Consider the following 18,002-nt stretch of genomic DNA (forward strand, 5'->3'; position numbering starts at 1 on the left):
TAATAGTGTGGGAGCAGGAAGTGAAGCCATTACAAGTGATATTATGGCAATGATTATGCAGTTAAGAATTGATGTCAGTGTTTGCTGGTGAAGCAAACTGCAGGACAAATGCAGGAGACTAAAGATGGACAAGCAACCAGGTTAGGAAAAATGAGTAGTTAAGCTACAGATGCAATTTAAATAGAAAAAAATGTAAACTGATGCATTTTGGGAACAAAAGCAAGGAACTGAAAGAAGCTGTAAATGGCAACTTCTTTACAGCTGTGGCGAAATGCGCCGATAAATAAATCCCTGACAGTTTAAACAAAAATTATAAAAAAGGCAAATAGAATTTTGGGGTTTACATCAAGAGAGATTGATAATTAAGTCTTAATGATTGTACAAAATAATGGTTAGATCACATCTCCTGGCTGTAAGAAAGATATAATGACCCCTTAAGAAGGTGCTATGCAGACTAACTAGTATTATACCAGAATCATATTTGCAGTAACAAGAAAGACAATAGGACTGTTTCTCTCAAACTGAGAAGACAGAGGTAGGGGAAAAGGGGTTTGGAATTGACAGAGTTGTAGATGATATAAAGAATGGATAAGGTGCCCATGGATCATTTCATAGACAGGAAAATTGTCATAGAATCATAGGGCAGGATTTTCCAGCCCCACCCACTGCCGGGATCTTCCAGTCCCGCCAAAAGTCAATGGCCTTTTGGCTGGGTCCCTGAATCTCCTGCAGCATGTCCCGCCACAACGGGGCCTGAAAATCCTGGCCATAGAATGGTTGCAGTACAGATGGAGGCCATTCAGCCTATTATGTCTGTACTGGCTCTCTGCAAAACCAAACCAGCTGGTCTCACTCCCCATGCCTTTTCCCCTTACTCTTCAGGTAATTATTCAAATCCCTTTTGAAAGACACAATTGAGTCCACCACTCTGTCAGGCAGTGCATTCCAGATCCTAACCACTCGCTGTGTAAGAAATGTTTTTCCTCACATTGTTGTTGCTCATTTTGTCAAGCACCTTAAATTAGTGGCTTCTGTTCCTCAACCATCCTGCCTGTGGGAACAGTTTCTTTCTGTCTACTCCATCTGAGCCCTCATGATCTTGAACACCTATATCAAATGCCCTCTCAACCTTCTTTACTCCAAGGAAAACAGCCCCACCTTCTCCAACCTATCTACATAACTGACATGCCTTATCCCTGGGACCATGTTTGTGAATCTTTTCTGCACCTTTTCTAATGCCATCACATCCTTCTGGTGTCCAGAACTGGATGAAATACTCCAGTTGAGGTTGAATCAGTGTCTTATAAGGGTTATTATAACTTCCTTGCTCCTATTTATAAAGCCTAGGATCTCAACATGCCCTGGCACCATCAATAATTTGTGCACATATACCCTGAGATCCCTCTGCTCCTGCACCCACTTTAAAAGTTTATCCTTTAATCTTTATTTCCTTTCCATGTTCTTCCTACCAAAACAAATCACGTCACACCTTTCTTCATTAAATTTCATCAGCCACTTGTCTGCCCATTCCACCAATTTGTCTATGTCGCTTTGAATTTCTACACTAACTCCCTCACAGTTCATAATACTTCCAAGTTTCATGTCGTCTGCCAATTTTGAAATTGTGTCCTGTACACCAAGGTCTAGATCATGAATATATAATTAACCACAAATGGTCACAATCTCAGGATAAGCATTGGGCGCATCGAGAGATTATAAAAAATCCTTTTCACACAGAAAGTGAATGAATTACTTCTTAAAATTAATATAAACGGGCATTGGTGGAAACCGGGAAAATTGGATTACTTTGGGTAGAAAACAGAAAAATGAGACTGAGGGAGAAGGGGAAAATCAGCCGCCAAGCAGGTCCTAAATCCAGCTCAAAGGGGCCGAGACCCTTCCTAACCTAAAATCTGTATGTTTTCTATTTATGGACCTTTATTCCAACCTTCTATGGATTCCTCTGCCATTGGCAGCATCTGGTACACCATAAATGTCTCAATTAAAACTGGTTCACATGGCAAAGATGGTGGAGAAAAGTAGCTGGAATTTGATCTAGTAATTCTGTGGTCTGTGACCCTACTGCTGTCCCTTAGTAGTCATGGGTGCAGTGTGATTTGCCAACATTTATTGTTTTATTATTTGCATTTGAACAAACCTTGTTCCTTTTACCCCATCTCTATTTTTATGTTTTTCATTCTTTCATGGGATGTGGGCATCACTGGCAAGTTGCCCATCCCTAATTGCCGCTGAACTGAGTGGCTTGCTAGGCCATTTCAGAGGGCAGTTAAGAGTCAACCGCATTGTTGTGGTCTGCCGTCACATGAGGCCAGACCAGGTAAGGATGATAGATTCCCTTCCCTAAAGGACATAAGAACATAAGAAATAGGAGCAGGAGTAGGCCATTCGGCCCCTCAAACGTGTCCTGCCATTCAATAAGATTCATGGCTGACCTGCCCCAGGTCTCAACTCCTTTTTCATGCCAGCTCCTTATAGCCCTCAACTCCCCGATATTTCGAAAATCTATCTATCTCCTCTTTAAATACTTTCAGTAATCTAGCCTCCACAACTCTCTGGAGGTAGAGAATTCCAGACATTCACTACCCTCTGAGAGAAGAAATTCCTTCCTATCTCAGTTTTAAATGAGTGTCCCTTTATTCTGTAACTTTATTCCACTAGTGGAAACATCTTCTCAACTTCTACCCTGTCAAGCCCCCTCAGAATCTTGTACGTTTCAATAAGATCATCCCTTAGTGAATCAGATGGATTTTTACAACAATAAATTACAGTTTCATAGTCACCATTACTGAGACTGTAGTATAATGGCCTGGCACATATAGCGTTAATGTGGGACAGTACCGCCCACACAGATATGTAAGAAGGCACATGACTCAGAGCCAGGGTCAGCGTGGTATTGAGCAGAGATGTGTACGGACCCAAACATGGAGACAGCTCCTAGCTTGTATCGTTTACTATACATGTGTAAATAGTTCCTGTTGTGAATAAAGACTTACAGTTAACCTACAGGAGATCTTGGAAGCTTACTTAAGAAATACTGATCTGTAACCAACACCCTCCCAATATAGTGTCAGTAAAGGGATAAAAGCTCACTAAAATGCAGAGACAAAGTGAAATGCTGGAAGACTGAGGAAAAATTCAAAGAAGCACTCTGACCTGAAAAGAAGCACCAGAAGTAGTGGTGCAGGGGAAACTTGCCAGGAAAAAGCTCCAAAGAAAGGCTTGGAAGCTGAAGCCTGAAATTTAAAATTCCTTACTGGAGCAGAAGACTTGTAAGTCCAGCTTCAGTTCCCAGAGTGCAGGGGTGAGCTAAATCTTTTAAAATTCAAGGCTACAGCAAGTCCTGACATATCTTTAAAGTAATTCAGTGTCAGAAATACAGTTAGAAAGAAATCTGTCGCTAAAACCCGATCCCCGAGTTGGAGCCTGAAAGCTGATGTCTGACTGAAAAGAAAGAAGAAAGAATTAATTAAATATTTTGGAAAATGAGACTATCCAGCTCTGTTAAAAAAAAACAAGCAGCAGCTCCAATTTGACCGACTTAACAGGTTACAAAGTAAACAGCTGAACAATAGGAGTCTGCAAGCAGCTGATCCAGGCACTGTTATTAATTTTCTTTTCAAGAAGAGCGCCATTACTCATTGTAAGGAACCTGCCAAAACTGGCAAACGTGGAAAATCCCTTTGTCCCTGAGTGAACAGCGCGCCATCTTGAAATTCAGAATGCTCTTAAATTTTTAAAAAATTTAACATGATCCCAAATCCACACTTACAAGTCAATTTGGACTAATCCAAGGCCCAGACCAATCACAAAATCTGGGACTTGAGAGGAAAAGATTCGTAAGATAGAGCATTGCTTCAGGTTTAAATAGAAAGTCTCGCAAGCAAAGGAAGATCTAACCCTGGAAAAGGTAATCCAGATACTTAGACAGAACTCCATGAGCAGCACAGGACAATCATAAGGGGAGAGAATAAAACATAGTGCAGAGTCCAACCTTCAGTCCAGCTAGTTAAGCAACAAAGGCACTCTAAGTCAGGGAAAGCAATACCAGAACCGCCCAGCAGAGCAATCACGCCAGCGCTGTGGAGTGAAGTGCCCTCACAGGTGACATCAATTTCCAGTAAGTGCAGCCCAATGCTTCCAATGCAACAGGATTGAACACTATGGTAAACTGTACAAGGCAAAAATTCTAATACGCATGGAAGGCCCAAAGATGATCCATGAGGTTGCGATTGCAAACTAGAAGACACACAGCCATGCTTCTTGGGCAAGGTCAAAGATCTTGGTTTCTCATTTTGGACTGCGGACATTTCTGTCAATGGCTACCTAACAAATTTTAATTTAGATACAGGAGCCAATGTGACAGTCCTGTTGGACAAAGAACCATGGCTGGCAACCCAACAGCTAATGCCACCCACAACACCCCTGTATGCAGCAGGAGGATAACAACTTCCTGTGAATGGCACCCTGCAGGCAAAGAGGTCTAAGGACAAAATAATCCAAGACACCCTGTTTTTCGTCCACAATCAGGACTGGTCACTATTAAGCCGCAATGCCTGTATCAAACTGAACCTCTTGCAAAAGATTGACAAGGTCAGCTAACAAGGGCCCAGCTCCAAATACAAACGTGAGTTCCCGAAGCTCTTTACAGGACTGGGGTACCTGTAAAATGAGTACAGGATCATGCTGAGGGAGGATGCTAAACCTGTGTACCTTTTCACTCCATGAAAAGTCACCCGCCCCATCATGAAGCAGGTACAGCAGCAAATGGACATGACGCCAAACATGGGAGTCATCTCCCCAGTTACACAACTGATTGTGTGGTGCTCCAGAATGGTCCCAAAATTGAGTGGGTTCCTCTGAATTTGCGTCGACCTTACACAGCTTAACAAGGCCACAGTCAGGGGAGCTCATCCCATGTCCTCAATGGTTGAAAGCCTGACTAAACTCTCAAAGAGCACGGTATTTTTCAAAACTGGATGCAAACAGCAGATTCTGGCAACTTCCCCTTGTTGAGGAGTTCTGGCTCCTGACAACATTTTTTACCCACTTTGGCAGATTCTGCTTCAACTGCCTGCCACTTGGGATCACTTCAGTGCCAGAAATAATTCAATGTTCAATGTCAGCCATTTCGCAGGATCCTCAGAGGGTCATTTGCCACATAGACGATATCATGGTTCACGGTGCAACATGACAAAAGACTCACAGCAGTCTTAGAGCACCTGCAGGAAGCAGGGTTGACGCTGAATGGCAAATGCAAGTTTTCCAAACCATCAATTCACTTCCTGGGCCATATGGTCAGCAATAAAAGCATCACGGCAGAGCCTCAAAAAACCAAGGCTACCAGCGAGTTCCCCACCCCATCCTCAGTTCTTGACCTCCAGCATCTCCTGGGATGATGAACCAGCTGGCAAAGGTTTTACCGGATTTGGCACAGGTCACTGAGCCTTTGAGGCACCTACTTAAGAAAGACCAAGCGTGGTGCTGGGCCTCACATCAAGGTGATGCTGCTCTCCAATGATATTCTGGCCCATTTTGACCCAGCCCTGTCCTCTACCATAGAGGCAGATACTTTATTCACAGGCCTTGGAGGGGTCCTCTTTCAGGAACAACTGGATGGAAGTCACTGACTGGTATACTACACTTCCAGTGGGCCGTCGGACATGGAGATATCGATGCTGTCATAGAAAAGGAAGCTCCTGCAGTCACATGGACATGTGAGAAGTTTTCTGACTACATAATTGGCATTTAAGATCACAATTGAAACAGACCATAAACTACTAGTCTCCCTATTGGATGAAAAGGAGCTGGCAAAGATGTCTTCCAGAATCCATAATCCAGAAGTTTTGCCTGCGCCTCATGAGGTTCATCTACGAGATGATATACACCCAAGCTAAAAATCAGACAACAGCGGACACACTTTCAAGGGCCACAGTGGACCTCCCGCCAAACCACAATGTCAACTTCCTTGAAGAACTGGAAGCCTACTCCCAATCAACGAGAAGACACCTGCCAGTGACCACAAGTAAACGCCAACAGATTCACCAGGAACAAATGCAGGATGAGGAGTATGCCCACATCTACAAATACTGCCAACAAGGATGACTACGACAGAGATCGAATGGAGGTACTGCAAAAACTTGGCTCAAGCAACAAAAGCACTTCATGGTTACAGGTGACCTTCTGCTCTACGATGGGCGACTAGTCATCCCAGTCTCCCTGTGGCCAGAGATCCTTCAAAAATATACCAGGGCCACCAGGACATCACTAAGTGCAGGGCACAGACCCAATCCACTGTCTGGTGGTTAGGCGTTTCCGACATGATTGAAAACACCATTGTAAATTGCCAGGTTTGTGTGTTGAACAGGCAGGTCCAGAGGGAACCCCTCATCCCCACACAATTCTGTAACAAGCCTTGGGAAAGCCTGGGCGGCAACTTGTTGGTAACCAAGGATTACCTGGACATCCAAACGAAGGAGCAGTCATACAGGCAGAAGCAAGCTTCCACCTACAAAAGAAGGCACAACTACAGAAGCATGACAAGGTCTGGGTTAAAGACCTCAACAGAGAAGGTACTGCCATTAGAAAGAACAAGGACCAACCTCAGTCCTACCAAGTTAGCACTGCAAAGGGCATGGTCAGGTGAAACAGGGGGACTGTCCACCCTATCCCTAGACTGGCCGCTCCCACTACATAGTGGAGAGCTATTGATGAAGATACCCAGATGCCAGCTCAACCTCTAAACCAACAGGAAGAACCAGCAATGACAGGGCCTACCATTCTTCTGACAGAGCTGTGAACAATATAAGGAAGGGTTATAAGGCCTCCAGACCACCTGAACCTTTAAATTCAAGGACTTGAAGTGGGGAGATTGGGTAATATTAATGTAGTAATAGTGATTTGTAGTAACTGTGTTAAGGTAGTAATAATGATAATATAGTAACAACAATATAACTGTATGGGACTGATAATGTAAGACATGAAGTAAACAAGTATAACTCTAAATGCATTGGATAAAGACTTGAGTGGGGGGTGGGGTGAAGTGTAGTATGAGAGCATGGCACATATAGGGTTAATGTGGGACTCAGGAAAGTACTGTCCATGCAGTGATGTAAGAAGGCATATGATCCAGAGTCAGTGTGGTGTTGAGCAGAGGCGTATATGGACCACCATGGAGAAAGCTCCTAGCCAGTATCCTTTTCAGGGGAAGTGATGACGCAGTGGTATTGTTGCTGGAGTAATAATCCAGAGACAAAGGGTAATGCCCTGGAGACCCAGGTTTGAATCCCGCCATGGCAAATGGTGGAATTTGAAGTGAATAAAAATCTGAAATTAAAAGTCTAACTTTCCACAAACCATTGTCGATAATTGTAAAAATCCATAATGCCCTTCCTTAAGGAAAGGGAAGGAAATCTTCTGTCCTTACCTCAGCTGGCCTACATGTGACTCCAGACCCACACTAATGTAAATCCTCTGAAATGGCCTAGCAAGCCACTTAGTTGTATCAAACTGCTACAAAGCCTCAAAAAAAAGGAATGAAACCAGATAGACCACCTGGCAAAGGATCCTGCAAAGTCCTCCTTATTAACACCTGGGGGCCAGTGCCAAAATTGGGAGAACTGTCTCATAGACTAATCAAGCAACAGCCTGTCATAGTCATCCTCATGGAAACATAGCTTACAGATAATGTCCCAGACACCACCATCACCATCCCTGGGTATGTCCTGTCCCACCGGCAGGACAGACCCAGCAGAGGTGGCAGCACAGCGACATACAGTCGGGAGGGTATTGCCCTGGGAGTCCTCAACATTGACTCTGGACCCAGGAAGTCTCATAGCATCAGGTCAAACATGGGCAAGGAAACCCCCTGCTGATTATCACATATCACCCTCCCTCAGGTTATGAATCAGTGCTGCTCCATGTTGAACACCACTTGGAGGAAGCACAGAGGGTGGCAAGGATGCAGAATGTATTCTTGGTGGGGGCTTCAATGTCTATTACCAAGAGTGGGTCTGTAGCACCACTACTGACCAAGATGGCTGAGTCCTAAAGGACATAACTGCTAGTTTGGGTCTGTGGCAGGTGGTGAGGGAACCAACAAGAGGGAAAAACATACTTGACCTCACCCTCACTAACCTGCCTGCCACAGATGCATCTGTCCATGACAGTATTGGTAGGAGTGACCACCGCACAGACATTGTGGAGTCGAAGTTCCACCTTCACGTTGAGAATACCCTCCATCATGTTGTGTGGCACTACCACTGTGCTAAATGGGATAGATTTCAAACAGATCTAGCAACGCAAGACTGGGCATCCATGAGGTACCGTGGGCCATCAGCAGCAGCAGAATTGTACTCGAACACAATCTGTAACCTCATGGCCTGGCATATCCCCCACTCTACCATTACCATCAAGCCAGGGGATCAAAAACAAAAATACCTGGAAAAACTCAGCAGGTCTGACAGCATCTGCGGAGAGGAATACAGTTGACGTTTCAAGTCCGTATGACTCTTCATCAGAACTAAGGAAATAGAGAAATGAGGTGAAATATAAGCTGGTAGACGGGTGGGACAGGTAGAGCTGGATAAGTGGCCAGTGATAGAGGCAAAGAAGAGATTTCCTTAGTTCTGACAAAGAGTCATACAGTCTCCAGAATTTGTCGCACCCCTAGCCAAGCTGTTCCAGTACAGCTACAACATTGGCATCTACCCAACTATGTGGAAAATTGCCCAGGTATGTCCTGCACGCAATAGGCAGGAAGAATCGAACATGGACAGTTACCGCCCCATCAGTCTACTCTCAATCATCAGTAAAGTAATGGAAGGGGTCATCAACAGTGCTATCAAGTGGCATGTGCTTAGCAATAGCCTGCTCACTGATGCTCAGTTTGGGTTCCACTAGAGCCACTCAGCTCCTGACTTCATCACAGCCTTGGTTCAAATATGGACAAAAGAGCTGAACTCCCGTGTTGATGTGAGAGTGAGAGCATTTGACTGAGTGTGGCGTCAAGAAGTCCGAGCAAAACTGAAGTCAATGGGAATCGGTGGGGGGGGGGAAAACTCTCCATTGGTTGGTGTCATATCTAGTACAAAGGAAGATGATTGTGGTTGTTGGATGTCAGTCATCTCAGCTCCAGGACATCTCTGCAGGACTTCCTGAAGGTAGTGTCCCAGGCCCAAACATTTTCAGCTGCTTCATCAATGACCTTCCTTGCATCATAAGGTCAGAAGTATGGATGCTCGCTGATGGTTGTTCAATGTTCGGCACCATTCGCGACTCCTCAGATACTGAAGCAGTCCATGTCCAAATGCAGTAAGACCTGGAAAATACCCAGGCTTGGGCTGATACGTGGCAAATAACATTCGTGCCACACAAGTGCCAAGCAATGACTATCTCCAACAAGAGAGAATCTAACCATCGCCCCTTGACGTTCAATGGCGTTACCGTCACTGAATCCCCCACTGTCAGTATCCTGAGGGGTTACCATTGACCAGAAACTGAACTGGACTAGCCATATAAATATTGCGACTACAAGAGCAGCTCAGAGGCTAGGAATCCTGCAATGAATAACTCACCTCCTGACTCCCCAAAGCCTGTCCACCATCTATAAGGCACAAGTCAGGAGTGTGATGGAATACTCCCACTTGCCTGGATGAGTGCAGCTCCCACAACACTCAAGAAGCTTGACCACCATCCAAGACAAAGCAGCCTGTTTGATTGGCACCACATCCACAAGTATTCACTCCCTCCACCACTGATGGTACACACTGCGGCTACTGTACATCTACAAGATGCCCTGCAGGAATTCACCAAGGCTCCTTAGACAACAGCTTCCAAACCCATGACCACTACCACCTAGAAGGATAAGGGCAGCAGACATATGGGAACAACACCACCAGGAAGCACCCCTCCAAGCCAATCACCATCGTGACTTAGAAATATATCGCTATTCCTTCACTGTCGCTGGGTCAAGATCCTGGAACTCCCTCCCTAACAGTGCTGTGGGTGTACCTACAGTATGGACTGCTGCGGTTCAAGAAGGCAGCTCACCACCACCTTCTCAAGGGCAACTAGGGATGGGCAATAAATGCTGGCCCAGGCGGTGAAGCCCACATCCTGTGAATGAATAATAAAAAAAATTATACAAGTGTAAATAGTTCTAGTAGTTAATAAAGACATACTGTTAATCTACTGAAGAGTTCTTTAAGGCATACTGATCTGTAACCAACACCCTCCCAACAGAGACTAGCTTTATATTCTGGATTTATTACTGAATTTAAATTCCGCCGACTTATATGGTGGATTTGAACCCACGTTCCCAGAGTTTTCGCCTTGGCCTCTGCATTACTCGTCCCTTGACATTATTACTATGTCACTGTTTCCCTCCATGCAGGGTAATATGTCATTTACATCATTTTTTTTATTTCTTTGTTCTTATAATATTCCCCTGTTACCTCAATGAATACCTTTTATACCATCTAAAAATTTTAACCCAAGCATGTTTAGGTAATTTGTTACACCTTCATCTACCTTCTCCTTATACTTTCCCAGTTTTGTTCAATCTTTTTAAAATGACAGTTCATCTTTCAGCCTCCAATACAAGTGAAAGATCATGGATCATAATTTGCCTTTCCTCTTTACACATGTTAACTGGTCTGTTATGTATTTTCATATATTTATCATAAAACCTGAAGCTAAACTTGAGACTATTTGATGCTTGACAGTGGCAGCCGCTTTATTTGTCAATAGGAATATCCAGCTTGCCTCTTTAAATTATGCATATTTAATACGTATTTTTTGCTAAACAAATGTTACTGAACGCTAGTTTGACGCACCAAGTGGTAAGCCTATACCATATCCTTTGGTATCCAGGAGACCACCAATCTGTGTAAGGTTGCAATTACGTTGTCGATGGTATTCATTCATGGTGGATTCTAATAAAAAGGCATAGTTGGAGTTCAGAACTCGAGAAATTCCTTCTTCTGTGCTTTTCACAAAGACACTTGGCTGTTTGGAATGCATATAGTTCCACATTCGCTGGTAGGTCTGGTATCGAGAATTCTGGGAGTCAAACAAAGTGAAATTTCTCAATACTGAGCAAGTTAATAGCAAAAAATGAAACTATTGGTTGTGTTTTACCTGGAAAAAAGTCATGCTTGATCCTCTTTGAATTGTCCCATATTCAATGTTTGTCTGTTCAGCAAGATCATCAACTGATTCTATTGGTACATCCATTCTCTGTACAGTGAGGAAGGCAGCCAGATTGGCTGTGTACGATGATATGATAATCAGTGTGAAAGCCCACCTGAACAGAAACATGTATAATCAAGCCAACACAACAATAAAGACTTTGTAAAAATAGTGATAAAGTATAGCCAGACAGGAGTTGTATGTTTGGTTAGTTGACTTTCAATATCTAACTGAATTCTATTGATTATTTAAAGATCTCATTAGGTATCAGATAAACCACAATAATATCTGTACAGCCATTTATAATCTCAAAGGTTAGTTCCCATAATGGACTTTAAGGAGACCAGGCTAATCCAGAAGATTTACTCCTATCCCCCGACAGTTACAAAGCAAAATAGAATTTGCTATCTCAGCTGCAAGTCAACAACAGAAATTTCCTGGATAGTGTCCTGAATGCAAAGGGAAGATGAGTGAACTGAGTTGACTACAGAATCTTGTGTTACAATTCCTGTAGAGATTGATAATTTTTAAAAGGAGATATGAATTTCCCAGTGACTGATGGAATGATTTCACATTTTCAGGACTGAAATATTAGAGGAAATTAACATAGAGAGAGAGAGGAGGTACTGGTGGGTTTAACAGCCTTAAAAGTGGATAAATCTGCAGGCCTGGATTAGATGTATCCCAGGCTATTGAGGGAGGCAAGGGAAGAAATATCAGGGGCCCTGGCAGTAATTTTCAAATCCTCTCTGGCCCCAGGTGAGGTGCCAGAGGACTGGAGGACTGTTAATGTTGTCCCATTATTAAAAAAAAGGAGCAAGGGATAGACCAGGAAATTACAAGCCAGTCAGTCTAACCTCAGTGGTGGGGAAGCTACCAGAAAGAATTCTGAAGGACAGAATATATCTGCACTTGGAGAGACACAGATTAATCAGGGATAGTTAGCATGGATTTGTTAAGGGAAGTGCTTGACAAATTTGATCAAATTTTTTGAGGAGGTAACTAGGAGTGTTGATGAGGGTAATGCATTTGATGTGGCCTACAAAGACTTTAGCAAGGCTTTTGATAAGGTTCTTCATGGCAGACTGGTCAAGAAAGTAAGAGCCCATGGGATCCAAGGCAAAGTGACATGTTGGATCCAAAATTGACTGAGAGGCAGGAAGCAGATGGTGATGGTAGAGGGATGTTTCTGTGACTGGAAGTCTGTTTCCAGTGGGTTCTGCAGGGCTCAGTGCTGGGGCCCTTGCTGTTTGTGGTGTACATAAATGATTTGGACTTAGATGCAGGGGCTATGATCAAGAGGTTCGTGGATGACACAAAAATTGGTAGTGTGGTAAATACTGAAGAGGATAGCTGTAAACTGTTGGAGGATATCAATGGACTGGTCAGATAGGCAGAGCAGTGCAAATGGAATTCAACCCAGAAAAGTGTGAGGTAACGCATTTGGGGAAAGCTATCAAGGCAAGGGGTTACACTATGAATGGCAGGACCCTGGAAAGTACTAAAGATCAGAGGGACCTAGGTGTGCATATCCACATATCCTGAAGGTAGCAGGGCAGGTAGGTAAGGTGGTTAAGAAGGCATGTGGGATATTTGCCTTTATTAGCCTAGGCATAGAATACAAGAGCAGGGACGTTATGCTGAAAATGTATAAACCGCTGATTAGGCCACAACTGGAGTACTGTGTGCAGTTCTGGTCACCACATTATAGGAAGGATGTCATTGCACTGGAGAGGGTGCAGAGGAGATTGACCAGGGTCCTGCCAGGGCTGGAGTTCTGAACTATGAGGAAAGATTGGATAGGCTGGGGTTGGTTTCCTTGGAACAGTGAAGGTTGAGAGGGGATCTGATAGAGGTGAATAAAATAATGAGGGGCATAGATAGGGTGGATAGGAAGGCACTTTTTCCATTAGTAGAGGGGTCAATAACCAGGGGGCATAGATTTAAGGTAAGTAGGAGGCTAAGAGGGGAGTTGAGGAGAATATTTTTCACCCAGAAGATGGTGGGAGTCTGGAACTCGCTGCCTGAAAGTGTGGTTGAGTCAGAAATTCTTGTAAAACTTAAGAAGTATTTAGATATTCACTTGCGTTGCCATAACCTCCAGGGCTATGGGCCAAATGCTGGAAAATTAGATTAGTGTAATCAGATCTTTGCTGACCAGTGTAGACACAATGGGCCAAATGGCCTCCTTCTGAGCTGTAAACATCTATGAGTCTATAAGACTTTTACTGTACCAAACAAACTAAAATCAATTCTGACTAAACATTAACAAAAACAAAAATAGCTGGAAAAACTCAACAGGTCTGACAGCATCTGCATAGAGGACTCTCTCCTCTATCCCCACCCCCTTTCTGATCCCCCTTTTTCCAATAATTCATAATTTAAAAAAAATTTTAAATGAAAAAAAAAAATTCTTTTCCCACCTATTTCTATTATTTTAAAATTTATTTCCATCAATTGTTTTATCCCCACCTTTTAGCCTATTTCAATCCCTTCACCCCACCCCACCCCCACTAGGGCTATCTGCCACTTGCTCGTCCTGTTTTCTACCCTTAGTGTCACCATTAGCACATTCCTTACCCAATATCACCTCCGTCAACATTCCTTTGTCCTTTTGTCTATGACATCTTTGGCAATCTCTTCTTTGCCTCCACCTATCACTGGCCCTCTATCCAGCTCTACCTGTCCCACCCCCCTCAGCCAGCTTATATTTCACCTCATTTCTATTTCTCCTTAGTTCTGAAGAAGAGTCATACGGACTCAAAATGTTAACTGTATTCCTCTCCGCAGATGCTGTCAGACCTGCTGAATTTTTCCAGCTATTTTTGTTTCTTTTTCAGATTTCCAGCATCCGTAGTATTTTGCTTTTGACTAAACATTACTTTGACATCTAATACACTAAGCTACAGAAAATTACTTCCCCATTAACTAATAAACTCTACTCACAAATGGGTCGTAATGTAGTTTGGGTTATGTCCACATTCTCAGCTAATATACAACCTTGTAGATTAAGTCCCATATGCTCCTGGCTTTTCAACACAAAACAACAAGAAATATAAGCAGGAGTAGACCATACTGCCCGTCGAATCTATTCTACAGTTCAATACGATCATGACGGGTCTTGGGCTTCAACTCCACTTTCCTGCCCGTTCCCCATATCCCTTGATTCTCTGAGACACCAAAACTCTGTCTATCCCAGCCGTAAATGTATTCAATGATGGAGCATCCACAACCCTCTGGGGTGGAGAATTCCAAATATTCACAACCCTTTGAGTGAAGAAATTTTTCCTCATCTCAGTCCTAAACGATTGACCCTGATTCTTTATCCCCATGTTCTAGATTCCCTGACCAGCAGAAACGACTTCTTAATGTCTACCCTATCAAGCCCCTTCAGAATCTGTTATATTTCAAAGCGATCCCCTCTCACTCTTCTGAATTCCAGGGAATATGGACCCAATTTACTCAGCCTCTCATTATAGGACAACCATCTCATCCCAGGGACAAATCAAGTGAATGGTTGCCATTCTGCCTCCTTCCTTAAATATGGAGATCAAAACTGCACACAATTTTCTGGGTATGGTCTCACCAAAACTCTGTACAGCTGTAGCAAAATTTCTTTATTCCTTTACTCCAATCCCCTTGCAATAAAAGCCAGTGTGCCATTTGTTTTCCTAATTCTTACAGGTTTCGGCCTGGACCACTTTCCCCATGACAACCAGACCACATGGGCCTGTCTCCAGGCAGAGTTCAGTATGATCTTACCATTTCCCATTCTAGGGCATTGTGTTTTTACCTTAAAAGACACCTTAAGACATACTGGTCTTACAAAGTATCACATTCATAACCCACATTTTGTAATTATTTTCTTCAATTTGTAACATTTATCTCTTGGGCATATTTTCCACAAGAGATTAGCCCGCTCCATTTCTCAATCAGTAGCGGTAATTCCTATGCTGCTGAATGGCGTTACAATCTCGGTAGAGACCAGTAACTTGTTTTTAAAGTAGACAAAATTCACACCTCAGTTATTCATTAAGCCACAAGATTCCACAGAAGAATTTTATAAGAGTCAACAAAGCAAACACTAAATACTACCTATCCTATACTCTAACATCCAGAACTACAATGAGTTAAACATGAATTAATAGGCAAATTGTGCTTGAATATAAACTATAGATTACACACTAAAAGGCTAATACAGCTAAGATAGATTTTAAAAATTGGCTCAGCAGCCTACTCAGATTTTTATGATCACAGTGAATCACAAAGACCTTCAAACTCTGTCTCCTTCATGACAATTTTCAGCCCCAATCCTTCTAGGAACTAGTCTAAGCTCCAGCAGACAGCAGTGCACCACCAACCTGAATTCCACAGACATGGTTTTCATGAAGGGCACATCTGCAGAACCTCCTCAACTTGGTTTAGATCCACCAATGTGATCTTCAGGTAACAGAAACTGCTGCAGAAACTTATCCTCTTTGCTTATTCTCAGCTTCTGGATCTCGCTTCTTCTTGAGTCACAGAATCATAGAATCTTAACGGCATAGAAGGAGGCCATTCATCCCATCATGTTCTGCACCAGCTCTCCAATGAGCATTATGACCTAGTGCCATTTCCCTGCCTTTCCCCCGGATCCCTGCAAATTGTTTCTATTCAAATCATCATCTAATGTCCTCTTGATTGCCTCGATTGAACCTGCCTCCTCCACCACACTTCCAGGCAGTGCATTCCAGACCCAAACCACTCATTGTGTGAAAAAGTTTTTTCTCATGTCACACCTACTTCTTTTGCAAATCACTTTAAATCTGTGCCCTCTTGTTCTTGATCCTTTTATGCGTGGGAACAGCTTGTCCCTATTTACTCTGTCCAGTCCCTTAATGATTTTGAACATCTCTATCAAATCTCCTCTTGGCGTTCTTCTCTCCAGTCCCAAGCTCTCCAATCTATCCTCATAGCTGAAGTTTCTCATCCCTGGAACCATTAATGCAAACCTGTTCTGCACTCTCTCCAATGTATTCACATCCTTCCTATAATTATGGTGCCTAGAACTGTACACAACATTCCAGCTGAGGTCTAACGAGGGTCTTATATAAATTCAGCGTAACCTCCCTGCTCTTGTATTCTATGCTTCTATTAATAAAGCCCAGGATACTATATGCTTTATTAACTGCTCTCTCCACTTGTCCTGGCACCTTCAATGATCCATGCACATGTCTTTCTGTTCCTGCACCAACTTCAAAATTTCACCCCTTATTTTATATTGTCTGTCCGTTTTCTTCCTACCAAAATGCATCACCTCACACTTCTCCGCATTGAACTTTACCTGTTACCTATCTGCCCACTCCACCAACTTGTCTATGTCCTCTTGAAGTTCCACACCGTCCTCCTTGCAGTCCACAATACTCCCAAGCTTCGTGTTATCCACAAACTTTGAAAATGTCCACTGCACACCAAGACCTAGATTATTAACATATATCAGGAAAAGCAAAGGTCCCAATACCGACCCCTGGGGAACTCCACTGCAAACATTCCTCCAGCCTGAAAAATTCCATTGACCATCACTCTCTGCTTCCTATCATTCAGTCAATTTTATATCCACGTTGCTACTGTCCCTTTTATTCCATGAGCAATAACTTTTCTCACAAGACCGTTGTGTGGCACTGTGTCAAATACCTTTTCAAAGGCTATGTACACCACATTGACCAATTTGATTGAATTTTTCGAAGAGGTGACCAGGTGTGTAGATGAGGCAAAACATTTGACGTGGTCTACTTGGACCTCAGCAAAGCTTTTGATAAGGTGCTGCATGGGAGACTGATAACAAAGGTAAGAGCCCATGGGATTCAAGGCAATTTGGAAAATTGGATCCAGAATTGACTGAATGGCAGGAAGCAGAGGGTGATGTTTGAGGGGTGTTTTTGTGATTGGATGCCAGTGTCCAATTGGGTTCCAAAGGGATCAGTGTTGGGTCCCTTGCTGTTTGTGGTATATATAAATGATTTAGACTTGTATGTAGGAGGGTTGATCAGTAAGTTCATGGATGACATGAAAATTGGTGGGGTGGTAAATAATGAGGATAGCCTTAGATTACAGGAGGATATAGATGGGCTGGTCAGATGGGCTGATCAGTGGCAAATTGAATTCAATCCAGATAAGCGTGAGGTGATGCACTTGGGCAGGACAAACAAGGTTCTGGATGAATGGTAGGACCCTGGGAAGTAGAGAGGATCAGAGGGACCTTGGCGCAAATGTCCACTGGTCCCTTAAGATAGCAGGACAGGTAGGTAAGTTGGTTAAGAAGGCATATGGGATACTTGCCTTTATTAGCCGAGGCATAGAATATAAGAACAGGGAGGTTATGCTGGAACTGTATAAAATGCTGATTAGCCACAGCTAGAGTATTGCATGCAGTTCTGGAATCCGCATTATAGGAAGCATGTGATTGCACTAGAGGAAGTGCAGAGGAGATTTACCAGGATGTTGCCTGGCTGGAGAGTTTTAGTTATGAGGAGAGAGTGGATAGACTGGGGTTATTTTCCTAGGAGCAGAGGAGATTGAGGGGGGACATGATTGAAGTGTATAAAATTATGAGGAACATAGGTAGGGTAGACAGGAAGAAATTTTTCCCCTTGGTAGAGGGATCAATAACCAGGGGGCATAGATTTAAGCTAAGGGGCAGGAGGTTTAGAGGGGACGTGAGGAAGATTTTTTCACCCAGAGGATGGTGGGAATTTGGAACCCACTGCCTGAAAGGATGGTAGAGGCAGAAACCCTCATAACATTTAAGAAGTATT

At 43.3% G+C, this 18,002-nt stretch overlaps 1 protein-coding gene across 1 annotated transcript in view; it reads right to left on the reverse strand.

Annotated features, from left to right (window-relative positions):
- The window catches only part of grik4 (glutamate receptor, ionotropic, kainate 4), a 170,915-nt gene that overhangs the window by 25,794 nt on the left and 127,119 nt on the right, over positions 1–18,002 (reverse strand). Inside the window, exons 15-16 of the mRNA XM_041174285.1 lie at positions 11,158–11,323; positions 10,854–11,079 (exon numbers count right to left, since the gene is read on the reverse strand). Coding sequence (XP_041030219.1) covers positions 10,854–11,079; positions 11,158–11,323 — 392 coding nt within the window. The remainder of the gene's footprint in view (positions 1–10,853; positions 11,080–11,157; positions 11,324–18,002) is intronic.

Source organism: Carcharodon carcharias, chromosome 25, assembly GCF_017639515.1.
Source record: "Carcharodon carcharias isolate sCarCar2 chromosome 25, sCarCar2.pri, whole genome shotgun sequence".
NCBI lineage: Eukaryota > Metazoa > Chordata > Chondrichthyes > Lamniformes > Lamnidae > Carcharodon > Carcharodon carcharias.